General features: G+C 37.2%; 1 protein-coding gene and 15 non-coding genes across 16 annotated transcripts; 15 read left to right on the top strand and 1 right to left on the bottom strand.

The window, feature by feature from the left end:
* Positions 1-222: 222 nt before the first annotated feature.
* On the bottom strand, positions 223-893 carry LOC149697718 (putative fatty acid elongase 3). The gene is made up of 2 exons (XM_089867231.1): positions 411-893; positions 223-267 (listed from the first exon to the last, which is right to left on the bottom strand). Exons 1-2 carry the CDS (start codon positions 891-893, stop codon positions 223-225), a joined length of 528 nt encoding a protein of 175 aa, XP_089723357.1.
* Positions 894-3,971: 3,078 nt separating this feature from the next.
* Positions 3,972-4,044, top strand: TRNAT-CGU (transfer RNA threonine (anticodon CGU)). The gene has a single exon. It is a non-coding gene; the product is annotated as a tRNA-Thr (tRNA).
* A 159-nt stretch (positions 4,045-4,203) lies between these two features.
* TRNAT-UGU (transfer RNA threonine (anticodon UGU)) lies at positions 4,204-4,276 on the top strand. The gene has a single exon. It is a non-coding gene; the product is annotated as a tRNA-Thr (tRNA).
* Positions 4,277-4,408: 132 nt separating this feature from the next.
* On the top strand, positions 4,409-4,481 carry TRNAT-CGU (transfer RNA threonine (anticodon CGU)). The gene has a single exon. It is a non-coding gene; the product is annotated as a tRNA-Thr (tRNA).
* Positions 4,482-4,648: 167 nt separating this feature from the next.
* On the top strand, positions 4,649-4,721 carry TRNAS-AGA (transfer RNA serine (anticodon AGA)). The gene has a single exon. It is a non-coding gene; the product is annotated as a tRNA-Ser (tRNA).
* An 842-nt stretch (positions 4,722-5,563) lies between these two features.
* Positions 5,564-5,636, top strand: TRNAT-CGU (transfer RNA threonine (anticodon CGU)). The gene has a single exon. It is a non-coding gene; the product is annotated as a tRNA-Thr (tRNA).
* Positions 5,637-5,768: 132 nt separating this feature from the next.
* TRNAT-CGU (transfer RNA threonine (anticodon CGU)) lies at positions 5,769-5,841 on the top strand. The gene has a single exon. It is a non-coding gene; the product is annotated as a tRNA-Thr (tRNA).
* A 14,755-nt stretch (positions 5,842-20,596) lies between these two features.
* Positions 20,597-20,669, top strand: TRNAT-CGU (transfer RNA threonine (anticodon CGU)). The gene has a single exon. It is a non-coding gene; the product is annotated as a tRNA-Thr (tRNA).
* A 363-nt stretch (positions 20,670-21,032) lies between these two features.
* Positions 21,033-21,105, top strand: TRNAT-CGU (transfer RNA threonine (anticodon CGU)). The gene has a single exon. It is a non-coding gene; the product is annotated as a tRNA-Thr (tRNA).
* A 167-nt stretch (positions 21,106-21,272) lies between these two features.
* TRNAT-AGU (transfer RNA threonine (anticodon AGU)) lies at positions 21,273-21,345 on the top strand. Its single transcript has one exon. It is a non-coding gene; the product is annotated as a tRNA-Thr (tRNA).
* Positions 21,346-21,944: 599 nt separating this feature from the next.
* On the top strand, positions 21,945-22,017 carry TRNAT-CGU (transfer RNA threonine (anticodon CGU)). Its single transcript has one exon. It is a non-coding gene; the product is annotated as a tRNA-Thr (tRNA).
* A 132-nt stretch (positions 22,018-22,149) lies between these two features.
* TRNAT-AGU (transfer RNA threonine (anticodon AGU)) lies at positions 22,150-22,222 on the top strand. The gene has a single exon. It is a non-coding gene; the product is annotated as a tRNA-Thr (tRNA).
* Positions 22,223-22,616: 394 nt separating this feature from the next.
* TRNAT-CGU (transfer RNA threonine (anticodon CGU)) lies at positions 22,617-22,689 on the top strand. The gene has a single exon. It is a non-coding gene; the product is annotated as a tRNA-Thr (tRNA).
* Positions 22,690-23,322: 633 nt separating this feature from the next.
* On the top strand, positions 23,323-23,395 carry TRNAT-CGU (transfer RNA threonine (anticodon CGU)). Its single transcript has one exon. It is a non-coding gene; the product is annotated as a tRNA-Thr (tRNA).
* A 633-nt stretch (positions 23,396-24,028) lies between these two features.
* TRNAT-CGU (transfer RNA threonine (anticodon CGU)) lies at positions 24,029-24,101 on the top strand. Its single transcript has one exon. It is a non-coding gene; the product is annotated as a tRNA-Thr (tRNA).
* Positions 24,102-24,233: 132 nt separating this feature from the next.
* On the top strand, positions 24,234-24,306 carry TRNAT-UGU (transfer RNA threonine (anticodon UGU)). The gene has a single exon. It is a non-coding gene; the product is annotated as a tRNA-Thr (tRNA).
* The last annotated feature ends 2,154 nt before the right edge of the window (positions 24,307-26,460 follow it).

Below are 26,460 nucleotides of genomic sequence, written 5' to 3'. Positions count from 1 at the left end.
TCGTCATCCACAAACTTAAAATGCGAAAAAAAATCCCTTCAAAAATCTACTTTTTTATTTGGTTTCGTAGCAATCTTAAAATTACAATCAAAGTATTGTGTTTGGAAAAGGCCAAGTTAACATTTTGTTTCGTTTGATGACGTAGTAAGGAGAAATTTTCTCTCTAGATGTCGCTCACGTGACGCCTGTTAGTATCGCCACGCCGCTCTAAGCCTATTTTATTCAGATTCCCGCGGCATTAGTAGACTCGGGCGCTCTGGTTTGTTTCTACAGTATTTACCACTAAATTACAATCATATATTTATTTTAATTTATACAGAAACCTTTATTGCAGAATCTGTCCAACCTTTCTAAATTTTCTTATCATGCGAGGGTGGTGTTGTTATATATCTTTTCAAAAAGAAACTCACAAATAAATATAACAAAAAAAGACCAAATGTGTTCCCCAAAATGGCCATTGGTATCGTTGTACTACATTCGTTACCATTCAGATTGGCCCTAAGCGCGTAGAAACCAGCCACGAGAAAGGCGACCATTTGTATAATCTGGGTGCTGGTGATAATCATGGAAACATTAATGGGAACATTTACCTTACCCGCTTTTAATGAAAAATAGGTGTACATGAAAGAGTGCACCGAATAGTTAATTGCAACAACCCAACGCCCAAAATCGGGAATTTTAGGTGCAGCGTACCAAAAGATTACCATCGTTAGAACGTGATGGGCCACGTGCAAAAATGTCAATTGCTGCTTCTTCATGACCACGAAGACAGTGTCCATTAACTCGAACGCTTTCGAAATTGCAAATGCAAATACCCAAAACCAAGAGACCGAATTTGCCCTGTTGTCACAAACTGACCACTCAATGCCAAAGTTCTTTATGATGTAAGTCATCTCTGGTATCATTCTTAGCATGCCACAGGTACTAAAGACAGCCACGGACATGTTCCATATCAAAAGTTCTTATTTACATCGTTTTATACGAACACGATATTAACTCCATAGATATTCCTTAACTTGATTTACATATTAGTATTTATTAAGGAAAATTATTGGTCTAGACTCTATCATTTTCGCAATCGATAAATTTTTGGCTATTAAATTTGTAATCGGCTAACCAATACATATTTCAAAAAAAAATAAGGAGCGTGACAAAACTACTATGAATTTTCCTTGTAAATGGAAGGTGGTCAACGATAGTTATTACCTCTCCGAGTGACGTATGTCACGGAGAGGTTCTTATTTCGACGTGTCTTTGTGTCTGTCTGTCTGTCCGTTGTTACACCCACGTGACCGCGTTCGCAGTTTGCAAATCGGAGCAAACGTGTATTCAATTTCCAGACCGCATATACAGTCCCGGAAATTGTATTCCACTTACAGGCTATTACTCCATTGCCTGTCTAACAACTCTGTTCATTTGTCCACCCCACATGGACACCAGTCTGAACTTACTGGCTTCTAAACACCACCATCTTCTAGTCTTTCGCCCATTCCACATGGACACCAGTCTGTACTTACTTTGTTCTAAACACCACCATCTTCTAGTCTTTCGCCCATTCCACATGGACACCAGTCTGTACTTACTGGCTTCTAAACACCACCACCTTCTCGTCTTTGTCCATTCCACATGGACACCAAAAGTCTGTACACCTGGCTTCTAACACCACCATCTTCTGGTCTTTGTTTTTTTCCTTCCTCATGGACAGCAGTTTGTACACCTGGCTTCTAACACAAGCATCTTCTGGTCTTTGTTTTTGTCCATCCCACATGGACACCAGTCTGTTCACCTGGCTTCTAACACCACCATCTTCTGGTCTTTGTTTTTGTCCATCCCACATGGACACCAGTCTGTACACCTGGCTTCTAACACCACCATCATCCTTAAGGTTAAGACATACGCGGCGATCGGCTAGGGTTACGAGAAACGTCTAGCCTTCCATTTGAGGGGTCCTCCTCCAAGGTTCACGCAATTGCGGTTGTTCTTGCTTTTAACTGTAGTTCGACACCCTTATATACTACCTATTTTAGTAAGGTGAAGCAACCGGCGTATGCTTCATTTCAAACGCCAATATTAGTCAAGTCTCTCAAGAATGTTTAATTGTTCTTTATCAAAACGATGTAACGCTCAATAAGGCGAACAACTAACGAAGATAATATTAAATATTAATTATATTTATTTTAATATTTAAGATAATCTCTTTTCTCAATTCAAAATTAATACGGAAAGAGTTAAAAATTAGTCTATTTTTTTGTCTGTGTGTGTCTGTCCGTTGTCACATTAGTGCGCCGAGTTAGCAGTTCGCGTTGTTTTGATGTGTTAAGAAATCCTACAGAACCTTAATATTCACTTTTTCCATAATATAAAGTGAATATGTGGAAATCTTTTTCGTTATTACGATGCATTTAGTACTTTTGTAGCTTTAAAGCTCTGTTTCATTTTGATATTCCAAGGATGTTTTTTAATATTATTATTTGAATTGGCTGTTTATATATTACTTAAGATATACTAATCTGTATATAGAATAATCCTTGGTTTAGTTATTTCAAGAAGAAAGCCAAGGCCTGGATTCTATCGGGTAAATCAAGTTTGATCCGCAATAGGCTTAGTGAACCAAAGAGTAAATAATTGATACCTGAGGTGGAGTAAACTTTGGGTTTTTATAATCGTGTCTGTAATGAAGGGACATTAACGGTTCAGAGTGAGCCGAAAGTTAAATACACGTTTAAATAATCAGATTTAGATTTTATAATAGAAGAAAGCATCATGGTAGCAATTAGATCAGTGAAAGGGCTAATCGTTTTCGGGTTAGTGGTATGCATTAGAGAATAAAATTTAACATAGAAAAAATGATAGAACTTATATTATTTGCAAATAATGATTTGAAACCTAGGATTAGCGGATGATTATATATTTTGACAATGTAGAGAAAACTATTCAATGATTAAGCCTCGTTAGACAAAACGAAGCGAGAAAATGTTGCTCTAGTATTTCGATATTGAGTCGTTTACTAGTCTTTTCCCCTACTCGGAGAGGTAATATTTTGGTTTTCCCAACTTGTTTTTAACAATAAAAGACCCGTGAATATTGTTACTTCTCTGACACTTCTGGACCCATTGTGAACATCACTAACCGCTTTAGACATTAAATATTTACAATCCCTCTCTTTTTGTAAGCCTACGTTAAATATTTGTCTTTAAAACGTGTTTGAAAGCTGTCCGATAATAGGTTTTCTACATTAGATACGATTTGCGTTTTATTTTCATGAAAAGAAACCTAGAACTAACTGTTTAAGTAGCAATTTATAGAAAAAAATTCGGGATTTACCGCCATACACATAACTTATAATTGGCTTCTATTTATATACCTCAAAACACGATTTAAAAATGGGGGGAAGAATTTTTCCGGCCCCTCAATTAGTTTTAATTAATCAAAAAAATTGGATATCTGGTTCGTTCGCGCTTTCCTCCTCTGACCTCGCGCCCCTTCTCTGTTTTTACATGCAACTTACAGATTTCGACACCCTCTTTAAAACTAGGTAACTTACAGTGTTCCTTTTTTCCCCGGCAGTTTTACAAAGAACTTTTTAAAAATGTGTCCGATAATAGGAGCGTCCGATAATAGGGGGACTAACCCTAGTTGATTTAGATAGGCATATATGCAAACAATAGTGTAAAAGTTCCGATGAGATAATTTAGTTAATTTACTGAAATATTCAGCATTCATATCGCTTCAAAGCAAGGGCTCCGTGGCTTAGTGATTAAAGCGACTGTCTAGTAAACAGTAGAGCATGTGTTCGATTCTCGTCGGAGCCTCGCTGTTATGTTACTTGAACGAGATTTCCTAGCTATTAAAAAATTAAAAATAATAGTTGATTTAGATATGCATATATGCAAACAATAGTGTAAATGTTCCGATGAGATAATTTAGTTAATTTACTGAAATATTCTGCATTCATATCGCTTCAAAGCAAGGGCTCCGTGGCTTAGAGGTTAAAGCGCCTGTCTCGTAAACAGGAGATCATGAGTTCGATTCTCGTCGGAGCCTCGCTGTTATGTTACTTGAACGAGATTTCGTAGCTATTAAAAAATTAAAAATAATAGTTGATTTAGATATGCATATATGCAAACAATAGTGTAAATGTTCCGATGAGATAATTTAGTTAATTTACTGAAATATTCAGCATTCATATCGCCTCAAAGCAAGGGCTCCGTGGCTTAGTGGTTAAAGCGCCTGTCTTGTAAACAGGAGAACATGAGTTCGATTCTCGTCGAAGCCTCGGTGTTATGTTCTTGTGATATTTTTCGTAGCTATTAAATTTTGAAAAATTAAAACAATAGGGTAAAAATTCCGATGAGTTAATTTAGTTAAATTACTGGAATATTCAGCATTCATGTCTCTTCAAAGCACGGGCTCCGTGGCTTAGTGGTTAAAAAGCCTGTCTCGTAAACAGGAGATCATGAGTTCGATTCTCGTCGGAGCCTCGCTGTTATATTACTTGAACTAGATTTCGTAGCTATCAAATTTTGAAAAAATTAAAAATAATAGTTGATTTAGATATGCATTTATGCAAACAATAGGGTAAAAGTTCCGATGTGATAATTTAGTTAATTTACGGAAATATTCAGCATTCATATCGCTTCAAAGCAAGGGCTCCGTGGCTTAGTGGTTAAAGCGTCTGTCTAGAAAACAGGAGATCATGAGTTAGATTCTCGTCGGAGCCTCGCTGTTATGTTACTTGATCTAGATTTCGTAGCTATTAAATTTTGCAAAATTAAAAATAATAGTTGATTTAGATATGTATATATGCAAACAATAGTGCAAAAGTTCCGATGAGATAATTTAGTTAATTTTCTGAAATATTCTGCATTCATATCGCTTCAAAGCAAGGGCTCCGTGGCGTAGTGGTTAAAGCGCCTGTCTCGTAATCAGGAGTTCATGAGTTCGATTCTCGTCGAAGCCTCGGTGTTATGTTCTTGTACTATTTTTCGTAGCTATTAAATTTTGAAAAATTAAAACAATAGGGTAAAAATTCCGATGAGTTAATTTAGTTAAATTACTGGAATATTCAGCATTCATGTCGCTTCAAAGCAAGGGCTCGGTGGCTTGGTGGTTAAAAAGCCTGTCTCGTAAACAGGAGATCATGAGTTCGATTCTCGTCGGAGCCTTGATGTTATGCTACTCGAACTAGATTTCGTAGCTATTAAATTTTGAAAAATTAAAAATAATAGTTGATTTTGATATGCATATATGCAAAAAATAGTGTAAAAGTTCCGATAAGATAATTTAGTTAATTTACTGAAATATTCAGCATTCATATCGCTTCAAAGCAAGGGCTCCGTGGCTTAGTGGTTAAAGCGACGGTCTAGTAAACAGTAGAGCATGTGTTCGATTCTCGTCGGAGCCTCGCTGTTATGTTACTTGAACGAGATTTCGTAGCTATTAAAAAATTGAAAATAATAGTTGATTTAGATTTGCATATATGCAAACAATAGTGTAAAAGTTCCGATGAGATAATTTAGTTAATTTACTGAGATATTCTGCATTCATATCGCTTCAAAGCAAGGGCTCCGTGGCGTAGTGGTTAAAGCGCCTGTCTCGTAAACAGGAGATCATGAGTTCGATTCTCGTCGAAGCCTCGGTGTTATGTTCTTGTACTATTTTTCGTAGCTATTAAATTTTGAAAAATTAAAACAATAGGGTAAAAATTCCGATGAGTTAATTTAGTTAAATTACTGGAATATTCAGCATTCATGTCGCTTCAAAGCAAGGGCTCCGTGGCTTAGTGGTTAAAAAGCCTGTCTCGTAAACAGGAGATCATGAGTTCGACTCTCGTCGGAGCCTTGATGTTATGCTACTCGAACTAGATTTCGTAGCTATCAAATTTTGAAAAAATTAAAAATAATAGTTGATTTATGCAAACAATAGGGTAAGAGTTCCGTGCCGAGACGTGGCGTGCCATTCGCGGTGACGGCCTTTCCATGTACAATGACATGACGTTCAGTGTGCAGCAATGGACTTGCCATGTGCAGGGACGTGAAGTGCCATTTGGTGACGGCCTTTCCATGTACAATGACATGACGTTCAGTGTGCAGCAATTTACTTGCCATGTGCAGGGACGTGTCGTGCCTTTCGCGGTGACGGGCTTTCCATGTATAATGACATGACGTTCAGTGTGCAGCAATGGACTTGCCATGTGCAGGGACGTGACGTGCCTTTCGCGGTGACGGGCTTTCCATGTATAATGACATGACGTTCAGTGTGCAGCAATGGACTTGCCATGTGCAGGGACGTGACGTGCCATTCGCGGTGACGGCCATTCAATGTATGGCGTTTATTGGGCAGAAATGGGCTTGCCATACGCAGGGACGTGACTAGCTTCTATGTACATTTACATGATGTTTAGTGTGCAGGGGCTTTTTACGCAGGTGAACAATAATTTAAGAGTGGAAAAGAATAATTTGAGAGAAGATAATAATCATTTGAGAGAGGAATAGAATGATTTGAGAGAGGAAAAGAATGATTTGAGAGAGGAAAAGAATGATTTGAGAGAGGAAAGGAATGACTTAAGAGAGGAAAAGAATGATTTAAGGGAGGAAAGGAATGACTTAAGAGAGGAAAAGAAGGATTTGAGAGAGGAAAGAAAGATTTGAAGAAGTATAACTAGAATTTGAGATAGCTGTTCAGTAGCATCTAATTGGCCCAATAACATAAACGTTCCGTGTGCAGTGACGGGCTTTCCATGTAAAATAACATGACGTTCAGTGTGCAGTAATGGACTTGCCATGTGCAGGGACGTGACGTGCCGTATGCAGAGACGGACTATCCATGTACAATGACATGACGTTTAGTTTGCAGCAATGAATTTGCCATACGCAGGGACGTGACAGGCTTTCTATGTGCATTGACATGACGTTCAGTGTGGAGAGACATTTAACGTGGGTGAACAATAATTTGAGAGAGGAAAAGAATGATTTTAGAGAAGAAAGAAATGATTTTAGAGAAGAAAGGAATGGTTCTAGCGAGGAAAGGAATGATTTTAGAGAGGAAAGGAATGATTTTAGAGAGGAAAGGAATGATTTTAGAGAGGAAAGGAATGATTTTAGAGAGGAAAGGAATGATTTGAGAGAGGAAAGGAATGACTTTAGAGAGGAAAGAAAGATTTGACGAAGTATAACTAGAATTTGAGATAGCTGTTCAGTAGCATCTAATTGGCCCAATAACATAAACGTTCCGTGTGCAGTGACGGGCTTTCCATGTAAAATAACATGACGTTCAGTGTGCAGTAATGGACTTGCCATGTGCAGGGACGTGACGTGCCGTATGCAGAGACGGACTATCCATGTACAATGACATGACGTTTAGTGTGCAGCAATGAATTTGCCATACGCAGGGACGTGACAGGCTTTCTATGTACATTGACATGACGTTCAATGTGGAGAGACATTTAACGTGGGTGAATAATAATTTGAGAGAGGAAAAGAATGATTTTAGAGAGGAAAGGAATGATTTTCGATAAGAAAGGAATGATTTTAGAGAAGAAAGGAATGATTTTAGAGAAGAAAGGAATGATTTTAGAGAAGAAAGGAATGATTTTAGAGAAGAAAGGAATGATTTTAGAGAAGAAAGGAATGATTTTAAAGAAGAAAGGAATGATTTTAGAGAAGAAAGGAATGATTTTAGAGAAGAAAGGAATGATTTTAGAGAAGAAAGGAATGATTTTAGAGAAGAAAGGAATGGTTCTAGCGAGGAAAGGAATGATTTTAGAGAGGAAAGGAATGATTTTAGAGAGGAAAGGAATGATTTGAGAGAGGAAAGGAATGACTTTAGAGAGGAAAGAAAGATTAGACGAAGTATAACTAGAATTTGAGATAGCTGTTGAGTAGCATCTAATTGGCCCAATAACATAAACGTTCCGTGTGCAGTGACGGGCTTTCCATGTAAAATAACATGACGTTCAGTGTGCAGTAATGGATTTGCCATGTGCAGGGACGTGATGTTCTCCTAAGTTCCGCTCCAACAGAACCCTCGGTTATGGGATTAACTCTAGTTTCGTAATTGTTTCTTTGCACAGTGGTAACGTTTTCATTCAGTGTTTGTAAAAGCCTTTCGCTCCCGATAGCGATAATATTTTCTAAAGTCTCCCGAACCATACAGTTACTGCGGGATTCTGAATCCATAGGAAAATATTCAATATCCTATTGAAACCGTTATGTTAACTGTTTTGCTTGAAATGCGATAACCTAGGCTAAAACACAATCTCGAATTCTCGATGGCACGCGTGAGAAGCTACTAGCTTGAACCAGCTTTTCTATCATTCTGCTGGGAAAAAAAAGTATGCCCCTGGTGGTAGCTAAGAACATCGTGGGAGATATTTCCTAAAGGAGAGAAAACATAGCTATTGGAACTTAAAAATTGAAAAATAGACCTGACCTTCATCCTTTCTGAAAAGACGATCATTTTTAAACAAATAGCCTACTTGCAAAACCTTGTATTATTAATAAACCTATTTAATTTTACCCTATCGCTGAAAATAACTTCAAAATAATGACATTTGCGAAGATTAAAGTAAAACTGACTTGCCTTATGCGTTTTTCGGTAGGATTGCACTATATCTATTCACATAAAATAACGGTCTTACCTGACTAATTAGACCATGGGGAGTTCAAATAAAATAGTTAAAAAAATATTGGCCCGCCGCAAGTATTTTTAATTTTTTTTCGAAAATTTCAAAATTGCATGTTTTTACCGTAACTCCTGTATACCGTATTCCGCACTCAGTCTTGTAAAAAACGTACAAGTTTTTGAAAGCCGCCCAGTTTTCGGTAATGGATCTAAACTTAATTAATAGCCGATAATTTGGAAAAGGCGCATTATTTTGGCTGAAGGAACTAAATTTTAAAACTCATATTTAGGAAAAGGGGCATAATTTTTGGTGAAGGCACTAAATTCAAAAACCGATATCTTGGAAAAGGTGGCAACTAGTTAACCTAACCTGGTGATTTCAAATTTTCAAACGAAGTTTTGGCCCAGTTCCGGCGGATGAATATTTTTTTAACTATTTTATTTGAACTCCCCATGGTCTAATTAGTCAGGTAAGACCGTTATTTCATGTGAATAGATATAATGCAATTGTAACGGGTTTTCATCGTCTTCGTGTCATAACGAAAAATCCAACAGCCTAACTACAGTACTAGACTCGGATTCACTTGGACTCGATAAAATGTCTAAAGTTGATTGGAATTCGCGCTCAGTGTTAAGTTTCGTAATCCGAAGTAGGTGCGGGTGAATTTGATTTTAAGATGTGTTGAATTGGCTATGACCTCTGTAGACCAATATAAAGAAGTGTCGAAGGAGATCGCAACACATACACATAATAGACAAGTTGGGAAAACCAAAATATTACCTCTCCGAGTCAAGAGGTCTACTACTACAAAGTTATTTACCTAGATATGCAATTATTTCACTTTTTTGAAGTAAAAATTTTCGAAATATTGAAGCAGTATTCCAAGCATAGCGAATATACAGTAAAGCAGACGACATTTTACATCCAATAAGGATAAATCTTGGACAAATGGATATCAGTCAATGGCAAAAAGAACAGGAAATGAAGTCTACGCTTCAGCTGACAGCTACATTCACAACTGGTTAGCAGTGTAAACACTACCGTCTCGTCTCACCTCAACAATATTCTTAGTTTGCCAACATGAGCGTCAACGTTAAATAATACCAAAGCTAAATTGTAGCTAGACGCACTGATAGTCTATGCGCACCATAAAGAGAATAAAAACTCTGTAGTTTAGCCCTACTAATCTAATTGCCACCATGATCTTTTCTTCTATTATAAAATCTTAACCTGATTATTGAAGAGTGTATTTAACTTTCGGCTCACTCTGAACCGTTGATGTCTCTTCATTTCAGACACGAAAATCAAAACCCAAAGTTTACTTCACCTCAGGCCTCAATTATTTACTCTTTATTTCTCTAATACTAGATATACCCGCCGGAGTTTAGTTCTTAGCTTTCTTCATGAAATCACTAAACCAAGGATTATTCTATATACAGATGTAGTATAGCTTAAGTAATATGTAAACAGCCATTTCAAATAATAATATTAAAAAGAATCTTTGGAATATCAAAATGAAACAGAGCTTTAAAGCTACAAAAGTACTAAATGCATCGTAATTACGAAAAATATTTCCACATATTCACTTTATATTAAGGATAAAGGGAATAATATGGTTCTGTAGGATTTCTTTACACATCAAAACAAAACGAACTTCTAACGCAGCGCACTAGTGTAACAACGGACGGACACACAGAGACAAAAACATAGACTGCTTTTTAACTCTTTCCGTATTAATTTTTAATCGAGAAACAAGATTATCTTAAATATTAAAATAAATATAATTAATATTTAATATTTTCTTCGTTAGTCATTCGCCTTATTGAACGTTACATCGTTTTAAAAAAGAACAATTAAACATTCTTGAGAGACTTGACTAATATTGGCGTTTGAAATGAAGCATACGCCGGTTGCTTCGCCCTACTCAAATAGGTAGTATATAAGGGTTTCGAATCGCAGCTATGGATAAGAACATCGCAATTGCGTGAACCTTGGCGGAAGAACCCGTCGATGGAAGGCTAGACGTTTCTCGTAACCCTAGCCGATCGCCGCGTATGTCTTAACCTTAAGGATGATGGTGGTGTTAGAAGCCAGGTGTACAGACTGGTGTCCATGTGGGATGGACAAAGAATAGAATATGGTGGTGTTTAGAAGCCAGTAAGTACAGACTGGTGTCCATGTGGAATGGACAAGGACGAGAAGGTAGTGGTGTTTAGAATTCAGTAAGTACAGACTGGTGTCCATGTGGAATGGGCGAAAGACAACAAGATGGTGGTGTTTAGAAGCTAGTAAGTTCAGACTGGTGTCCATGTGGGGTGGACAAATGAACAGAGTTGTTAGACAGGCAATGGAGTAATAGCCTGTAAGTGGAATACAATTTCCGGGACCGTAAATGCGGTCTGGAAATTGAATACACGTTTGCTCCGATTTGCAAACTGCGAACGCGGTCACGTGGGTGTAACAACGGACAGACAGACACACAGACACGTCGAAATTAGAACCTCTCCGTGACATACGTCACTCGGAGAGGTAACAAGTTGGGAAAACCAAAATATTACCTCTCCGTGTCAAGAGGTCTACTACTACAAACTTATTTACCTAGATATGGAATTATTTCTTTTTTTTGAAGTAAAAATTTACGAAATATTGAAGCAGTATTCCAAACATAGCGAATGTACAGTAAAGCAGACGACATTTTACATCCAATAAGGATAAATCTTGGACACATGGAAATCAGTCAATGGGGAAAAGAACAGGAAATGAAGTCTGCGCTTCAGCTGTTTAGCGTATATTCTGATAGCTACATTCACAACTGGTTTGCAGTGTAAACACTATCGTCTCGTCTCACCTCAACAATATTCTTAGTTTGCCAACATGAATGTTAACGTTAAATAACACCAAAGCTAAATTGTAGCTAGACGCACTAACTGTCAATGCGCACCATAAAGAGAATAATAAGTCTGTAGCTACTACCCGTTCACCATTAGCCCTTTTACTAATTAAATTGCCACCATGATCTTTTCTTCCATTATAAAATCTTTACATGATTATTTAAGAGTGTATTTAACTTTCGGCTCACTCTGAACCGTTGATGTCTCTTCATTACATACACGAAAATCAAAGCCACAAGTTTACTTCACCTCAGGCCTCAATTATTCACTCTTTATTTCACTAAGCCTATTGCGGATAATACTTGTTATACCCGCCGGAGTCTCGGTCTTAGTTTTCTTCATGAAATCACTAAACCAAGGATTATTCTATATACAGATGTAGTATAGCTTAAGCAATTATATTAAAAAGGACTTGGTTTGCCCAAGCCTAAAAAACAAAACGATAAGAGTTTTTTCCAGTTGACTGAAGCGCGGATATTTTATTTTTCTATATAATTTTAAAGACAATCCGTATTTTACTACTCTTTAGAATTTAATTCAATCTCCTGATTTTACTGCTAATGGATTTATTTCCTATAAATTAATTGAAATAAAAAATTACTTATCTCAGATTTTTCAACAATTCCATTTTCGTGAAATTTTATCATGAAAAATCTGAGATAAGTAATTTTTTATTTCAAATAATTTATAGGAAATAAATCCATTACCAGTAAAATCAGGAGATTGAATTAAATTCTAAAGAGTAGTAAAATACGGATTGTCTTTAAAATTATATAGAAAAATAAAATATCCGCGCTTCAGTCAACTGGAAAAAACTCTTATCGTTTTGTTTTTTAGGCTTGGGCAAACCAAGTCCTTTTTAATATAATATCTGTTCCTTCAGTCTGCATTTATATTAATCTATTACAAAACAATTTTTTGCCTGAAATGCGAAATTTTTCACTTCTAGGACGAGGTTAAAAATGGTTCTACACTTCTGCTAATTCTTATAAGATACGGCTCACAATTCGTTTTAGAACCCGAGCTTAATAGTCAACTTCAAAACGACCATCCTGCCACGATTTTTAAACTATCAAATCCGTATCTTTTACAGTCCACTCTACGATTACAATTATCCATGACATTGCGTTCACTGCCCTTGTACGTTTACAGTGAGTGGCACCGTGGCCAGTTATTTTAATTAAAATACCTAGGCCACAGGTACAGTTTTAAAAAAATACTTATTTCCAACACTGATCCATCTATCCTTATGCCTTACTGAAGGCTACAGTGAAATATCCATGAAGCGTAAGCTTCTATTATAAATCCATGGCCTAAGTAAGGCAACTTAAGCCTTGGTCGAAACTAACATCTAAAATACAAATTAAAAGGTATCTTAAGTATAGAATTTCAACCGAGACACATAATTAAACGAAAAATAAACCCGCCAGAGAAATTTTTAATAAATATAGTGTTATATTTATTGAAAAATATCAAGTTAAAGCAGAAGAAAATAGGGGAAGTGGGTAGCTTGGGCAACTTCGCGAGGCGTCCCGTTTACGGATTTTTCGCGCCATTTCCCTCCCCGTGGGGGTGAAGAGAGATAGGATTTTTACGCGCATTAACACACGAATGACGTGTTTCTGTGGACAGTACGGTCCTACGCCTTCCAACTGACTAGAGGCGTCTGCTAGAGGCAGTGAGGCACTCAGGCAGAATGGCAGAGGCTGGAATCGAGTGGTAAGTACTAAATTCATAACTTATTTTAAAATATGTCTTTATTTTTAAATACAATTGTATTTCTAAGTTCCAGGGAAAAAATTAACTTGTCCGAAGTTTTAAACTGTAATAGGGAAGAGTTCAAAGTAATAAAGTTGTATCCAAGTTGTTGTAGTTTGATTTTTAACATGAGGATTGGTTTGGGTAGATCTTACTTTTCCTTTCAACACAGCCTGAGTTTTCTTATCGGTAGTTTCCTTGTACGTTAAATCACACTGCGTACTCTTAACGACATTCATTTTATTAAATAACCGAATTTTCGTCCTTAATTAAACCAATATCCGCATTAACCCGTTGCCTGACGTAACCCTAACTCAAACTGAAGCGCAGCAGAAATATAAGCAGACTACACAAGTTAGTTCCACAGTTCGCTACATGGTGGCGTTCGCAATGAAATCTGGTACTATTTTATGCTTCGCGCCGATTGGCCAGATTCAAATTTTAAGGGTGGTAGGGGAATCGACCATTGTAAGTGAGAATCACTGGACGACTTGTATGGCTCAAGGCTACGGCTACCCACTTCCCCTATTTTCTTCTGGTTAAAGTTTCAAGGCGGTGAAATGGCAAATTAGCGTCGTCTACTGTAGAGTAATGAACAATTAGCGTCGTCTGCTGTAGAATAATCTTTTGAGGTACTTACATTTTTAATTAAATTAACATACTTAGACTTAATTAATTTTGATGAAACTTGAAAGAGGCACACCTTGGATAGTTACTTGTTAATTTGAAAGTATTCCGAAACGTAACTTCGCTTTAGTTTTTAAATGATTCGATGTACAGGAGCACCAAAAACCCCATGTTATTCCTATGGGAAATTCGGCGAAAATCTGTGAATTTTCATTTAACATTACGGGAGGGTGTGGGATCTTATCTAGAAGGGCCTACCGGCCCTCTAGAATATGTAAACAGCCATTTCAAATAACAATATTAAAAAAAATCTTTGGAATATCAAAATGAAACAGAGCTTTAAAGCTACAAAAGTACTTAATGCATCATAATTACGAAAAATACTTCCACATATTCACTTTATATTATGGAAAAAGGGAATATTAAGGTTCTGTATGATTTCTTAACACATCAACACAAGGCTAACTGCTAACGCGACGCACTAGTTTAACAATGGACGGACACACACAGACACAAGGAGTATAAACCCATTAGTGGAAGCAGTATTTTTTTTCCGAAACAATCTCGCATATGTTTATCCTCTCTAAACTTCGCTAAAAACGTATTACTACTACGTAAAATATTAATAGACAGGCAAGGATTGATACCATTAAATAAGGAGCGCAATATTATCCATATTTTCATTTCATATACAGAGAAAAGAAATTATTATGTTTCTGAGAGGAGCTTCCCACTTTGGTTGTTGTTTTGAAAAATACATCGCAATGCACGGGCCTTGATAGATATAGGAGGCAATGAATGAAATATATCGCATGCACGGGCCTTGGCAGATATAGGAGGCGATGATAATCTCTCTCTTTGCACGAGAGGTTTATCTTTAATATTTAAATAAATATAATTATTTTTAATTATTTTAATCTTCAATAATTAACATTAATAATAGTTAAATCGTTTAAAATAAAGTTATACCTATTATCATCTCACACTTTGCTAATATTGACGTTTAAAGTGAAGGGTACCCCTCTTGCCCACTTTCTTCAAATTTTGGGGTATATATACGATTCGATTCCATTATAATAGTAAGGAAAAAGCGCAATTGCGAAAACCTTTGGTGGCGATCCCACCTTAGGGAGGCTAGACGTTTCTCGTAACCCTAGCTGATCGCCGCGTATATCCTAAAACCAAACGATGATAATGGAGTAGAAGCCAATGATACAGATTGGTGTCTATGTGGAATAGACGGAAGACCACTGGATGGTGGTGTTAGAAGCCAGTGTAAGTGCAGACTAGTGTCAATGTGGGATTGACAAAAAACAGAAGATCGTGGTGATTAGAAGCCATTATGTACAGACTGGTGTCCATGGGGATGGATAAAGAACAAAATATGGTGGTGATTAGAAGCCAGTAAGAACAGACTGGTGTCTGTGTGGGATGGACAAAGACCAGAAGATGGTGGTTTGAGAACTCAAGTAGAGGAGCCATTTCCGTGACTGCGAAAGCAGTTCGGAAATGGCGAACACGTTTGCTCCGATACGCAAACTGCGAACGCGGTCACGTGGGTGTAACAACGGACAGACAGACAGACAGACAGACAGACACACACACACACACAGACACGGCCGTTACAGAACCTCTCCTGGACTACGTCACACGGAGAGGTAAAAAGTAGACGGAGTGGGGAAAGGTAAAGCCACGCCCATTGACATGCGCGGTAAACACTGGATGTTTTACTTCCAACAGCAACACGTAGATGGCGGGAAAATCCACTCTTTGGCGCGAAATTTAAAATGCTTCGTTTTAGAACATTGATGTTGCTAAAGATCTTAATAAAAAGGCGAATATTCGTGTTGTTATAAAGATTTTAAAATATATTTCCCACCATGTTTTAAGCACAACATACACAACACAAAATAAAGGTTCATGAGTTTTGCATTATTAAATTTATCATTATGGGAGTAGATTGTTTTTAGGATTTAAATGTATTATTTCTTAAATAACTATGAATTGTAAATGCCCAATCCCGAGTTGCAAAAACACAGAAATGGATATATCAGGAGTTCATAATAACCCCCCTTCGGCGTTATTATTACAACCTCTAGACTAATCTGTTTATTGAACACCTCAACGTTCGATGTGAGTACCATTGGGGTGGAGGGACTCTTCAAGACGACTGTCCATGTCTTGCTATACATTTACAAGCACTAAACTCATAGACGTAGAAAGTACGAGCAAGAAGTTATATCAGTATCTCAGAGAGAAGATATAAATTCGCCAGCTTTATCTCCAGTCCTAACGTAGGTCCGCAGTCTATCCCCGTCTCTAAATTACAACCAGCATCTGAATGGTTCTTGAAAACTCACGTCAGCGCGACGACACGAGTGAGGAAAATTTCCGACTGACGAGAGCGAAATAGCCCGGCGCCTCCTTTTACGTCCCCCCTTGTATTTTGAAAGGGGGACTGGGACTATGGCGCGCGAATACAAAGGCATCTTATATCTTCTCTCTGAGTTACTGATATAACTTCTTGGTACGAGTAAATGTCTTCAGTGATTTTCTCATCGAGAAGAAGGGTTCGGTAACTCGGTTTCCAAGAATGCCCACCAAAATTTCATCTTCCATCGCAATTGATGATTATGATGTCGTAACCAGTGATAATTTTGTTAGGTACAGTATACTGTACGTTACACCGGTTTAATGAACTATCCCTATATAGCCTCGTCAGAGAACAGTATCTTTCTAAAAGTAATGGATCGGCTTCAATTAGTTCACGTAAAGGTCTTGCCGTCTTGGGTAATCATCATAAACATCATGTTCAATTTGTCCTGCTTGGAATAGGCTGGCATTTTGATAAGACACGAGACTAACTACGGTAATTCGATCCTAGCTGCTACGTGACGACAAGCAATTTTAACAAAGGCCTTTTTTCTCGGTGCCACAGACAACTTGGACCTTCTGCTTCAGTTTTTTCCCCAAGGAAACTTTTGTTTCCCTTATTTAGTCCAAATCTAAGGTTAGGGGTGTTTTAATATTGGCCAACCATTATTTATGTGATTTTTTACCGAAGGGTCGGTCATTCATGAAATCGCGTACGCTACCCGTGAAATTCAACTTAAGAAATCCGAAATCAATGCTGATTTCGAAATCAAATAAAAAATCCGAAATCAGCAACGAAATCACAAAATCGGCGAAGAAATCATAAAATCAGTAAACAAATCACAAAATCAGTAAACAAATCACAAAATCAGTAAACAAATCACAAAATCAAGAAAGATATCACGAAATCACGAAATCAACAAAGAAATCACGAAATCAGAAGCGAAATCACAAAATCAGTAAAGAAATCGTGAAATCCATTACAAAATTCGTGAAATCCAAAATCCAAAGAAATCACAAAATCCGAGGAAATCACTGGGAAAATCTCAAAATCCAAGGAAATCACGCGAAAAACCTCAAAATCCAACGAAATCAAGACAAATATTGCAAAATCCGTCAAAATCACTGTAGAAATATAAAAATCCGACGGAATCACGGGAAAAATCTCAAAATTCGATGAAATCCATTGGATCCGAAGAAATCAAATTGGACTTCGAAATACTGTACAATTTTTCCAACACGTCGGACCGATGTGTTTTACAGTATTTGTGCCTTTTTAATAGGCGTAATGTTACAGTTGTATCACTACAGACCTTGTATTTCTGTATTTCTAATGGAACAGGCAATACCGCAGAGTTGAGCCTAAAAACAAGGATGGTAAATGTTTGACCTATAGGGTCACGACATTGCAGCGGTGTCACGTGTCGAACGTTAAAGCGACCTTCACCACAATAAACCACATGATTGTGGTATTTCCGGTCCCTTTCGATATACTGGGTTTGTAGTGTTGCAGCTGAGTACTAGAATTACAGTAGTTAGTCTCGTTTCATAGCAAAATGCCAACCTATTCCAACCAGGACAAATTGGACTAAATGTTTATTTTTGGTGACGGTCGCGGTAACGTTCAACTAAAGCAGTGCTTTATGCCGAACGCTTTCCACACCAACGATATCCGGTGCGAAACACCTCTATCGACATTGGCGAACACCAATTCGTGATTTCGTTAGTGCAAGATCGTGGACGTAGAAGAGACTGTACTGTCTGCAATGAGGATAGAGATTTTGACATCGTAGCACGTTTTGAAGACAATTCATGCTAATAGTAGAGTGGTGGAACAAGAAGTTGCACTAAACCATTCTTCTGTTCTTGCCAGTTTACAAGGGCATCACAAAAGAAATAATCATCAAGCCTTAACGGACGAGGATTACCTAAGACGGCTAGACCTTTCTTACTAGCAGAGTTACTAGTACCAGAAGTATATAATACTTCTCATCGAGAGAAGTGTACCACCAAGCGGGGTAAGTGTAACGTCATTCTTCCCAAGATCGGAACATTTGGAGCAAGGTTACTAAACCAAATCACATACGCGATAAATAGTACCCTCATCATTAGTCTATTTGCGTTAAACTATTTGGCAAGACGCGCTTGTGGATTTTTGTTACACCCCAAGACGAGGTTAGAGAGTTGATTTGCTGAGGATTTAGTGCCAAACAGTTATAGAATTCACCCCGTGCACGGTGCGATGCCCATCAGTAGTTTGTTGAGCGGGAGAGCAAACAAAAAGGGTGAGCCTGGGAAGAATGACGTTACGTAACTAATGTATTAAGATGATACAGAGTGGCATCCTTCTTCTATTATCCCCTTCTGCTAGTACTCTCTCTCTCTTTATCAATGAAATTCCCCCACAGTGAAGTCTAAGAAAATTTTGTAAATCGTAACTGCCCCATTTCGAAATTTCGACTAGTTTTCTTTATTGAATTAATAGCAGTGCTCGTGGATTTACTACTCAGGAGTTAATTTTGGGAACTGTGTCAAGAAAATGAAGAAATGAGACAAATTTTAACATGACGGAAGGCTCGAAGCTGGTCTCATTTTTCGAGAATAATTCACGGCTTCCGTACTCATTTTTTGAGGGTATTAAAGGAAAGCGCGGCTCCGTTGGTGCCCCTTAAAGATGGTTTTTCTGCTACATAGTAGCTAAGCTTGCTAAAGGCAGCTAGTTAAGCCAAAGGCTGGCATTGGTGTCGCTAGGCCTTTTTTGGCCTATAGCCCCCCCCCCAAAATAATCCGTAAACCCTACCATAAAATTGCTGTTGGCAACCTAAAATTCTGTAGCAATATATAAAAACTTTTCAATATCAAACAGTAAAATTTTGAAAAAAAAAGATAGAGCAAGTAAAATGTTTCATGTTCTTTCGAAGGGAGTCCCAATAGTGTTGACTAAAAGCTAACCAAAACCAAAAATAAACCTAAGACGAGTGAAAATCCTTCATAATCGGTTCCGTTGTCTTTATCAATGATAGGTTGTATATTTTTAAAATATGAATAATTTCACGTTATAAAGGTCTACACATTTTCCAATGAAACCATTATGCAATTTTTTATATTAAGTTCTTATAATAACTTTCAAACTGTTTGATATTGAAATTTTTTTATATATTGCTACAGAATGTTAGGTTGCCAACAGCAATCTTTTGGTAGGCCAAAAAAGGCCTAGCGAAGCCACTGGCATTCGGCACCTATACGGTAGGATTGCCGACGTGTGTCGAATTCCCTAAGACTCTTTATACTTTATCAGTTTTAGAACAGGGACTTAGCAATTCGGGTTTAGCTTCACTCGCCAGCGCTATTATGGTGTGTTTTTTTCTACAGAATCAGAGCTATTTAAGCCCCTTCTCCTGGTACAATTCTTTCTGCATGACGTAGTTCTGCAGAGTCCCTACTTATGTAAGTAAACAAACTATTGTTTTCCTCGATCGTTCAAATTATTGTTTACCTCGTTCAAATTAGTGTTTTCCACGTTCAAATTATTGTTTTCCACTCTCAAATTGTTGTTTTCCACTCTCAAATTGTTGTTTTCCTCGATCAAATTATTGTTTACCACTCTCAAATTATTGTTTACCACTCTCAAATTATTGTTTACCACTCTCAAATTATTGTTTTCCTCGTTCAAATTATTGTTTTCGTCGTTCAAATTATTGTTTTCGTCGTTCAAATTATTGTTTTCCTCGTTCAAATTATTGTTTTCCACGTTCAAATTATTGTTTTCCACTCTCAAATTATTGTTTTCCTCGATCAAATTATTGTTTTCCTCGATCAAATTATTGTTTTCCTCGTTCAAATTATTGTTTTCCTCGTTCAAATTATTGTTTTCCACTCTCAAATTATTGTTTTCCTCGTTCAAATTATTGTTTTCCACTCTCAAATTATTGTTTTCCACTCTCAAATTATTGTTTTCCACTCTCCAATTATTGTTTTCCACTCTCAAATTATTGTTGTCATATGTGTTTGGAATATTGTCCGAAACGGCGCCCCATACAAACAATAGGGTAAGAGTTCCGATGAGATAATTTAGTTAATTTACTGAAATATTCAGCATTCATATCGCTTCAAAGCAAGGGCTCCGTGGCTTAGTGGTTAAAGCGACTGTCTAGTAAACAGTAGAGCATGTGTTCGATTCTCGTCGGAGCCTCGCTGTTATGTTCTTGTACTATTTTTCGTAGCTATTAAATTTTGAAAAATTAAAACAATAGGGTAAAAATTCCGATGAGTTAATTTAGTTAAATTACTGAAATATTCTGCATTCTTATCGCTTCAAAGCAAGGGCTCCGTGGCGTGGTGGTTAAAGCGCCTGTCTCGTAAACAGGAGATCATGAGTTCGATTCTCGTCGGAGCCTTGATGTTATGTTCTTGTACTATTTTTCGTAGCTATTAAATTTTGAAAAATTAAAACAATAGGGTAAAAATTCCGATGAGTTAATTTATTTAAATTACTGGAATATTCAGCATTCATGTCGCTTCAAAGCAAGGGCTCCGTGGCTTAGTGGTTAAAAGCCTGTCTCGTAAACAGGAGATCATGAGTTCGACTCTCGTCGGAGCCTTGATGTTATGCTACTCGAACTAGATTTCGTAGCTATTAAAAAATTAAAAATAATAGTTGATTTAGATATGCATATATGCAAACAATAGTGTAAATGTTCCGATGAGATAATTTAGTTAATTTACTGAAATATTCTGCATTCATATCGCTTCAAATCAAGGGCTCCGTGGCTTAGTGGTTAAAGCGCCTGTCTCGTAAACAGGAGATCATGAGTTCGATTCTCGTCGGAGCCTCGCTGTTATATTACTTGAACTAGATTTCGTAGCTATCAAATTTTGAAAAAATTAAAAATAATAGTTGATTTAGATATGCATTTATGCAAACAATAGGGTGAAAGTTCCGATGAGATAATTTAGTTAATTTACTGAAATATTCTGCATCCATATCGCTTCAAAGCAAGGGCTCCGTGGCTTAGTGGTTAAAGCGCCTGTCTAGTAAACAGGAGATCATGAGTTCGATTCTCGTCGGAGCTTCGCTGTTATGTTACTTGATCTAGATTTCGTAGCTATTAAATTTTGAAAAATTAAAAATAATAGTTGATTTAGATATGCATATATGCAAACAATAGTGTAAAAGTTCCGATGAGATAATTTAGTTAATTTACTGAAATATTCAGCATTCATATCGCTTCAAAGCAAGGGCTCCGTGGCTTAGTGGTTAAAGCGACTGCCTAGTAAACAGTAGAGAATGTGTTCGATTCTCGTCGGAGCCTCGCTGTTATGTTCCTTGAACTAGATTTCGTAGCTATCAAATTTTGAAAAAGTTAAAAATAATAGTTGATTTATGCAAACAATAGGGTAAGAGTTCCGATGAGATAATTTAGTTAATTTACTGAAATATTTAGCATTCATATCGCTTCAAAGCAAGGGCTCCGTGGCTTAGTGGTTAAAGCGACTGTCTAGTAAACAGTAGAGCATGTGTTCGATTCTCGTCGGAGCCTCGCTGTTATGTTCTTGTACTATTTTTCGTAGCTATTAAATTTTGAATAATTAAAACAATAGGGTAAAAATTCCGATGAGTTAATTTAGTTAAATTACTGAAATATTCTGCATTCTTATCGCTTCAAAGCAAGGGCTCCGTGGCGTGGTGGTTAAAGCGCCTGTCTCGTAAACAGGAGATCATGAGTTCGATTCTCGTCGGAGCCTTGATGTTATGTTCTTGTACTATTTTTCGTAGCTATTAAATTTTGAAAAATTAAAACAATAGGGTAAAAATTCCGATGAGATAATTTAGTTAATTTACTGAAATATTCTGCATCCATATCGCTTCAAAGCAAGGGCTCCGTGGCTTAGTGGTTAAAGCGCCTGTCTAGTAAACAGGAGATCATGAGTTCGATTCTCGTCGGAGCTTCGCTGTTATGTTACTTGATCTAGATTTCGTAGCTATTAAATTTTGAAAAATTAAAAATAATAGTTGATTTAGATATGCATATCTGCAAACAATAGTGTAAAAGTTCCGATGAGATAATTTAGTTAATTTACTGAAATATTCAGCATTCATATCGCTTCAAAGCAAGGGCTCCGTGGCTTAGTGGTTAAAGCGACTGCCTAGTAAACAGTAGAGCATGTGTTCGATTCTCGTCGGAGCCTCGCTGTTATGTTCCTTGAACTAGATTTCGTAGCTATCAAATTTTGAAAAAGTTAAAAATAATAGTTGATTTATGCAAACAATAGGGTAAGAGTTCCGATGAGATAAATTAGTTAATTTACTGAAATATTCTGCATCCATATCGCTTCAAAGCGAGGGCTCCGTGGCTTAGTGGTTAAAGCGCCTGTCTCGTAAACAGGAGATCATGAGTTCGATTCTCGTCGGAGCCTCGCTGTTATGTTACTTGATCTAGATTTCGTAGCTTTTAAATTTTGAAAAATTAAAAATAATAGTTGATTTAGATATGCATATATGCGAACAATAGTGTAAAAGTTCCGATGAGATAATTTAGTTAATTTACTGAAATATTCAGCATTCATATCGCTTCAAAGCAAGGGCTCCGTGGCTTAGTGGTTAAAGCGACTGTCTAGTAAACAGTAGAGCATGTGTTCGATTCTCGACGGAGCCTCACTGTTGTGTTACTAGAACGAGATTTCGTAGCTATTAAAATTTGAAAAATTAAATATCATAGTTGATTTAGATATGCATATATGCAAACAATAGTGTAAAAGTTCCGATGAGATAATTTAGTTAATTTACTGAAATATTCAGCATTCATATCGCTTCAAAGCAAGGGCTCCGTGGCTTAGTGGTTAAAGCGACTGCCTAGTAAACAGTAGAGCATGTGTTCGATTCTCGTCGGAGCCTCGCTGTTATGTTCCTTGAACTAGATTTCGTAGCTATCAAATTTTGAAAAAGTTAAAAATAATAGTTGATTTATGCAAACAATAGGGTAAGAGTTCCGATGAGATAAATTAGTTAATTTACTGAAATATTCTGCATCCATATCGCTTCAAAGCGAGGGCTCCGTGGCTTAGTGGTTAAAGCGCCTGTCTCGTAAACAGGAGATCATGAGTTCGATTCTCGTCGGAGCCTCGCTGTTATGTTACTTGATCTAGATTTCGTAGCTTTTAAATTTTGAAAAATTAAAAATAATAGTTGATTTAGATATGCATATATGCGAACAATAGTGTAAAAGTTCCGATGAGATAATTTAGTTAATTTACTGAAATATTCAGCATTCATATCGCTTCAAAGCAAGGGCTCCGTGGCTTAGTGGTTAAAGCGACTGTCTAGTAAACAGTAGAGCATGTGTTCGATTCTCGACGGAGCCTCACTGTTGTGTTACTAGAACGAGATTTCGTAGCTATTAAAATTTGAAAAATTAAATATCATAGTTGATTTAGATATGCATATATGCAAACAATAGTGTAAAAGTTCCGATGAGATAATTTAGTTAATTTACTGAAATATTCAGCATTCATATCGCTTCAAAGCAAGGGCTCCGTGGCTTAGTGGTTAAAGCGACTGCCTAGTAAACAGTAGAGCATGTGTTCGATTCTCGTCGGAGCCTCGCTGTTATGTTCCTTGAAGTAGATTTCGTAGCTATCAAATTTTGAAAAAGTTAAAAATAATAGTTGGTTTATGCAAACAATAGGGTAAGAGTTCCGATGAGTTAATTTAGTTAAATTACTGAAATATTCTGCATTCTTATCGCTTCAAAGCAAGGGCTCCGTGGCGTAGTGGTTAAAGCGCCTGTCTCGTAAACAGGAGATCATGAGTTCGATTCTCGTCGGAGCCTTGATGCTATGTTCTTGTTCTATTTTTCGTAGCTATTAAATTTTGAAAAATTAAAACAATAGGGTAAAAATTCCGACGAGTTAATTTAGTTAAATTACTGCAATATTTAGCATTCATGTCGCTTCAAAGCAAGGGCTCCGTGGCTCAGTGGTTAAAGCGCCTGTCTTGTAAACAGGAGATCATTAGTTCGATTCTCGTCGGAGCCTCGCTGTTATGCTACTTGAACTAGATTTCGTAGCTATCAAATTTTGAAAAATTAAAAATAAGAGTTGTCTTAGATTTTTATTTATTCAAACAATAGGGTAAAAGTTCCGATGAGATAATTTAGTTAATTTACTGAAATATTCAGCATTCATATCGCTTCAAAGCAAGGGCTCCGTGGCTTAGTGGTTAAAAAGCCTGTCTCGTAAACAGGAGATCATGAGGACGATTCTCGTCGGAGCCTTGTTGTTATGTTCTTGTACTATTTTTCGTAGCTATTAAATTTTGAAAAATTAAAACAATAGGGTAAAAATTCCGATGAGTTAATTTAGTTAATTTACTGGAATATTCAGCATTCATGTCGCTTCAAAGCAAGGGCTCCGTGGCTTAGTGGTTAAAGTGCCTGTCTCGTAAGGGATTCGCGTTTTGGTTTTCGTCGAGAGCGGTCGTGTTTTCCTCTCGCTCCGTCCTCGGCTTGTCCTCTTGCTCGCGAGTTTTTTTTTCTCGGCCTTTTGGGCTTTTTTATCTGTATCTTTGCGTGAGTTACTTTTTTGCTGTATATTTTGTGTCTGGTTTCTCGCGTTTTGGGCTCTGCCTCGGGCAGAGTCCCGTTATTTTTACCTCTCCGAGTGACGTATGTCACAGAGAGGTTCTAATTTCGACGTGTGTTTGTGTCTGTTGTTACACCCACGTGGCCGCGTTCGCAGTTTCCAAATCGGAGCAAACGTGTTCGCCATTTCCGAACTGCTTTCACAGTCACGGAAATGGCTCCTCCACTTGAGTTCTCACACCACCATCTTCTGGTCTTTGTCCATCCCACACGGACACCAGTCTGTACTTACTGGCTTCTAATCACCACCATCGTTTGTTCTTCGTCCATCCCACATGGACACCAGTCTGTACATACTGGCTTCTAATCACCACTAGCTTTTGGTCTTCGTCCAATCCACTTGTACACCAGTCTGTACATACTGGCTTCTAATCACTACCATCTTCTGGTCTTTGTCCATCCCACTTGGACACCAGTCTGTACATACTGGCTTCTAATCACCACCATCTTCTGGTCTTTGTCCATCCCACTTGGACACCAGTCTGTACATTCTGGCTTCTAAACACCACCATCTACTGGTCTTCCGTCTATTCCACATAGACACCAATCTGTCCCATTAGCTTCTACTCCATTATCATCGTTTGGTTTTAGGATATACGCGGCGATCAGCTAGGGTTACGAGAAACGTCTAGCCTCCCTAAGGTGGGATCGCCACCAAAGGTTTTCGCAATTGCGGTTTTTCCTTACTATTAAAATGGAAACGCATCGTACATATACCCCAAAATTTGAAGAAAGCGGGCAAGAGGGGTACCCTTCACTTTAAACGTCAATATTAGCAAAGTTTGAGATGATAATAGGTATAACTTTATTTTAAACGATTTAACTATTATTAATGTTAATTATTGAAGATTAAAATAATTGAAAATAATTATATTTATTTAAATATTAAAGATAATCTTGTTTCTCAACTCAAAATTTATACGGAAAGAGCTTAAAAGCAGTCTATGTTTTTGTCTGTGTGTGTCCGTCCATTGTTACACTAGTGCGTCGCGTTAGCAGTTAGCCTTGTGTTGATGTGTTAAGAAATCATACAGAACCTTAATATTCCCTTTTTCCATAATATAAAGTGAATATGTGGAAGTATTTTTCGTAATTATGATGCATTTAGTACTTTTGTAGCTTTAAAGCTCTGTTTCATTTTGATATTCCAAAGATTTTTTTTTAATATTGTTATTTGAAATGGCTGTTTATATATTACTTAAGCTAGACTACATCTGTATATAGAATAATCCTTGGTTTAGTGATTTCATGAAGAAAACTAAGACCTAGACTCCGGCGGGTATATAAAATATCATACGCAATAGGCTTAGTGAAACAAAGAGTAGATAATTGAGGCCTGAGGTGAAGTAAACTTATGGGCTTTGATTTTCGTGTCTGAAATGAGGAAGAGACATCAACGGTTCAGAGTGAGCCGAAAGTTAAATACACTATTAAATAATTAGGTTAAGATTTTAAAATAGAAGAAAAGATCATGGTGGCAATTAGAATAGTAGAAGGGCTAATGGTAAACGGGTAGTAGCTACAGACTTTTTATTCTCTTTATGGTGCG

Source organism: Phalangium opilio, unplaced genomic scaffold (assembly GCF_054372755.1).
Source record: "Phalangium opilio isolate 3A_F unplaced genomic scaffold, DU_Popi_V2 ptg000019l_1, whole genome shotgun sequence".
Taxonomy (NCBI): domain Eukaryota; kingdom Metazoa; phylum Arthropoda; class Arachnida; order Opiliones; family Phalangiidae; genus Phalangium; species Phalangium opilio.
This window is presented reverse-complemented; position numbering and strand designations above follow the sequence as displayed.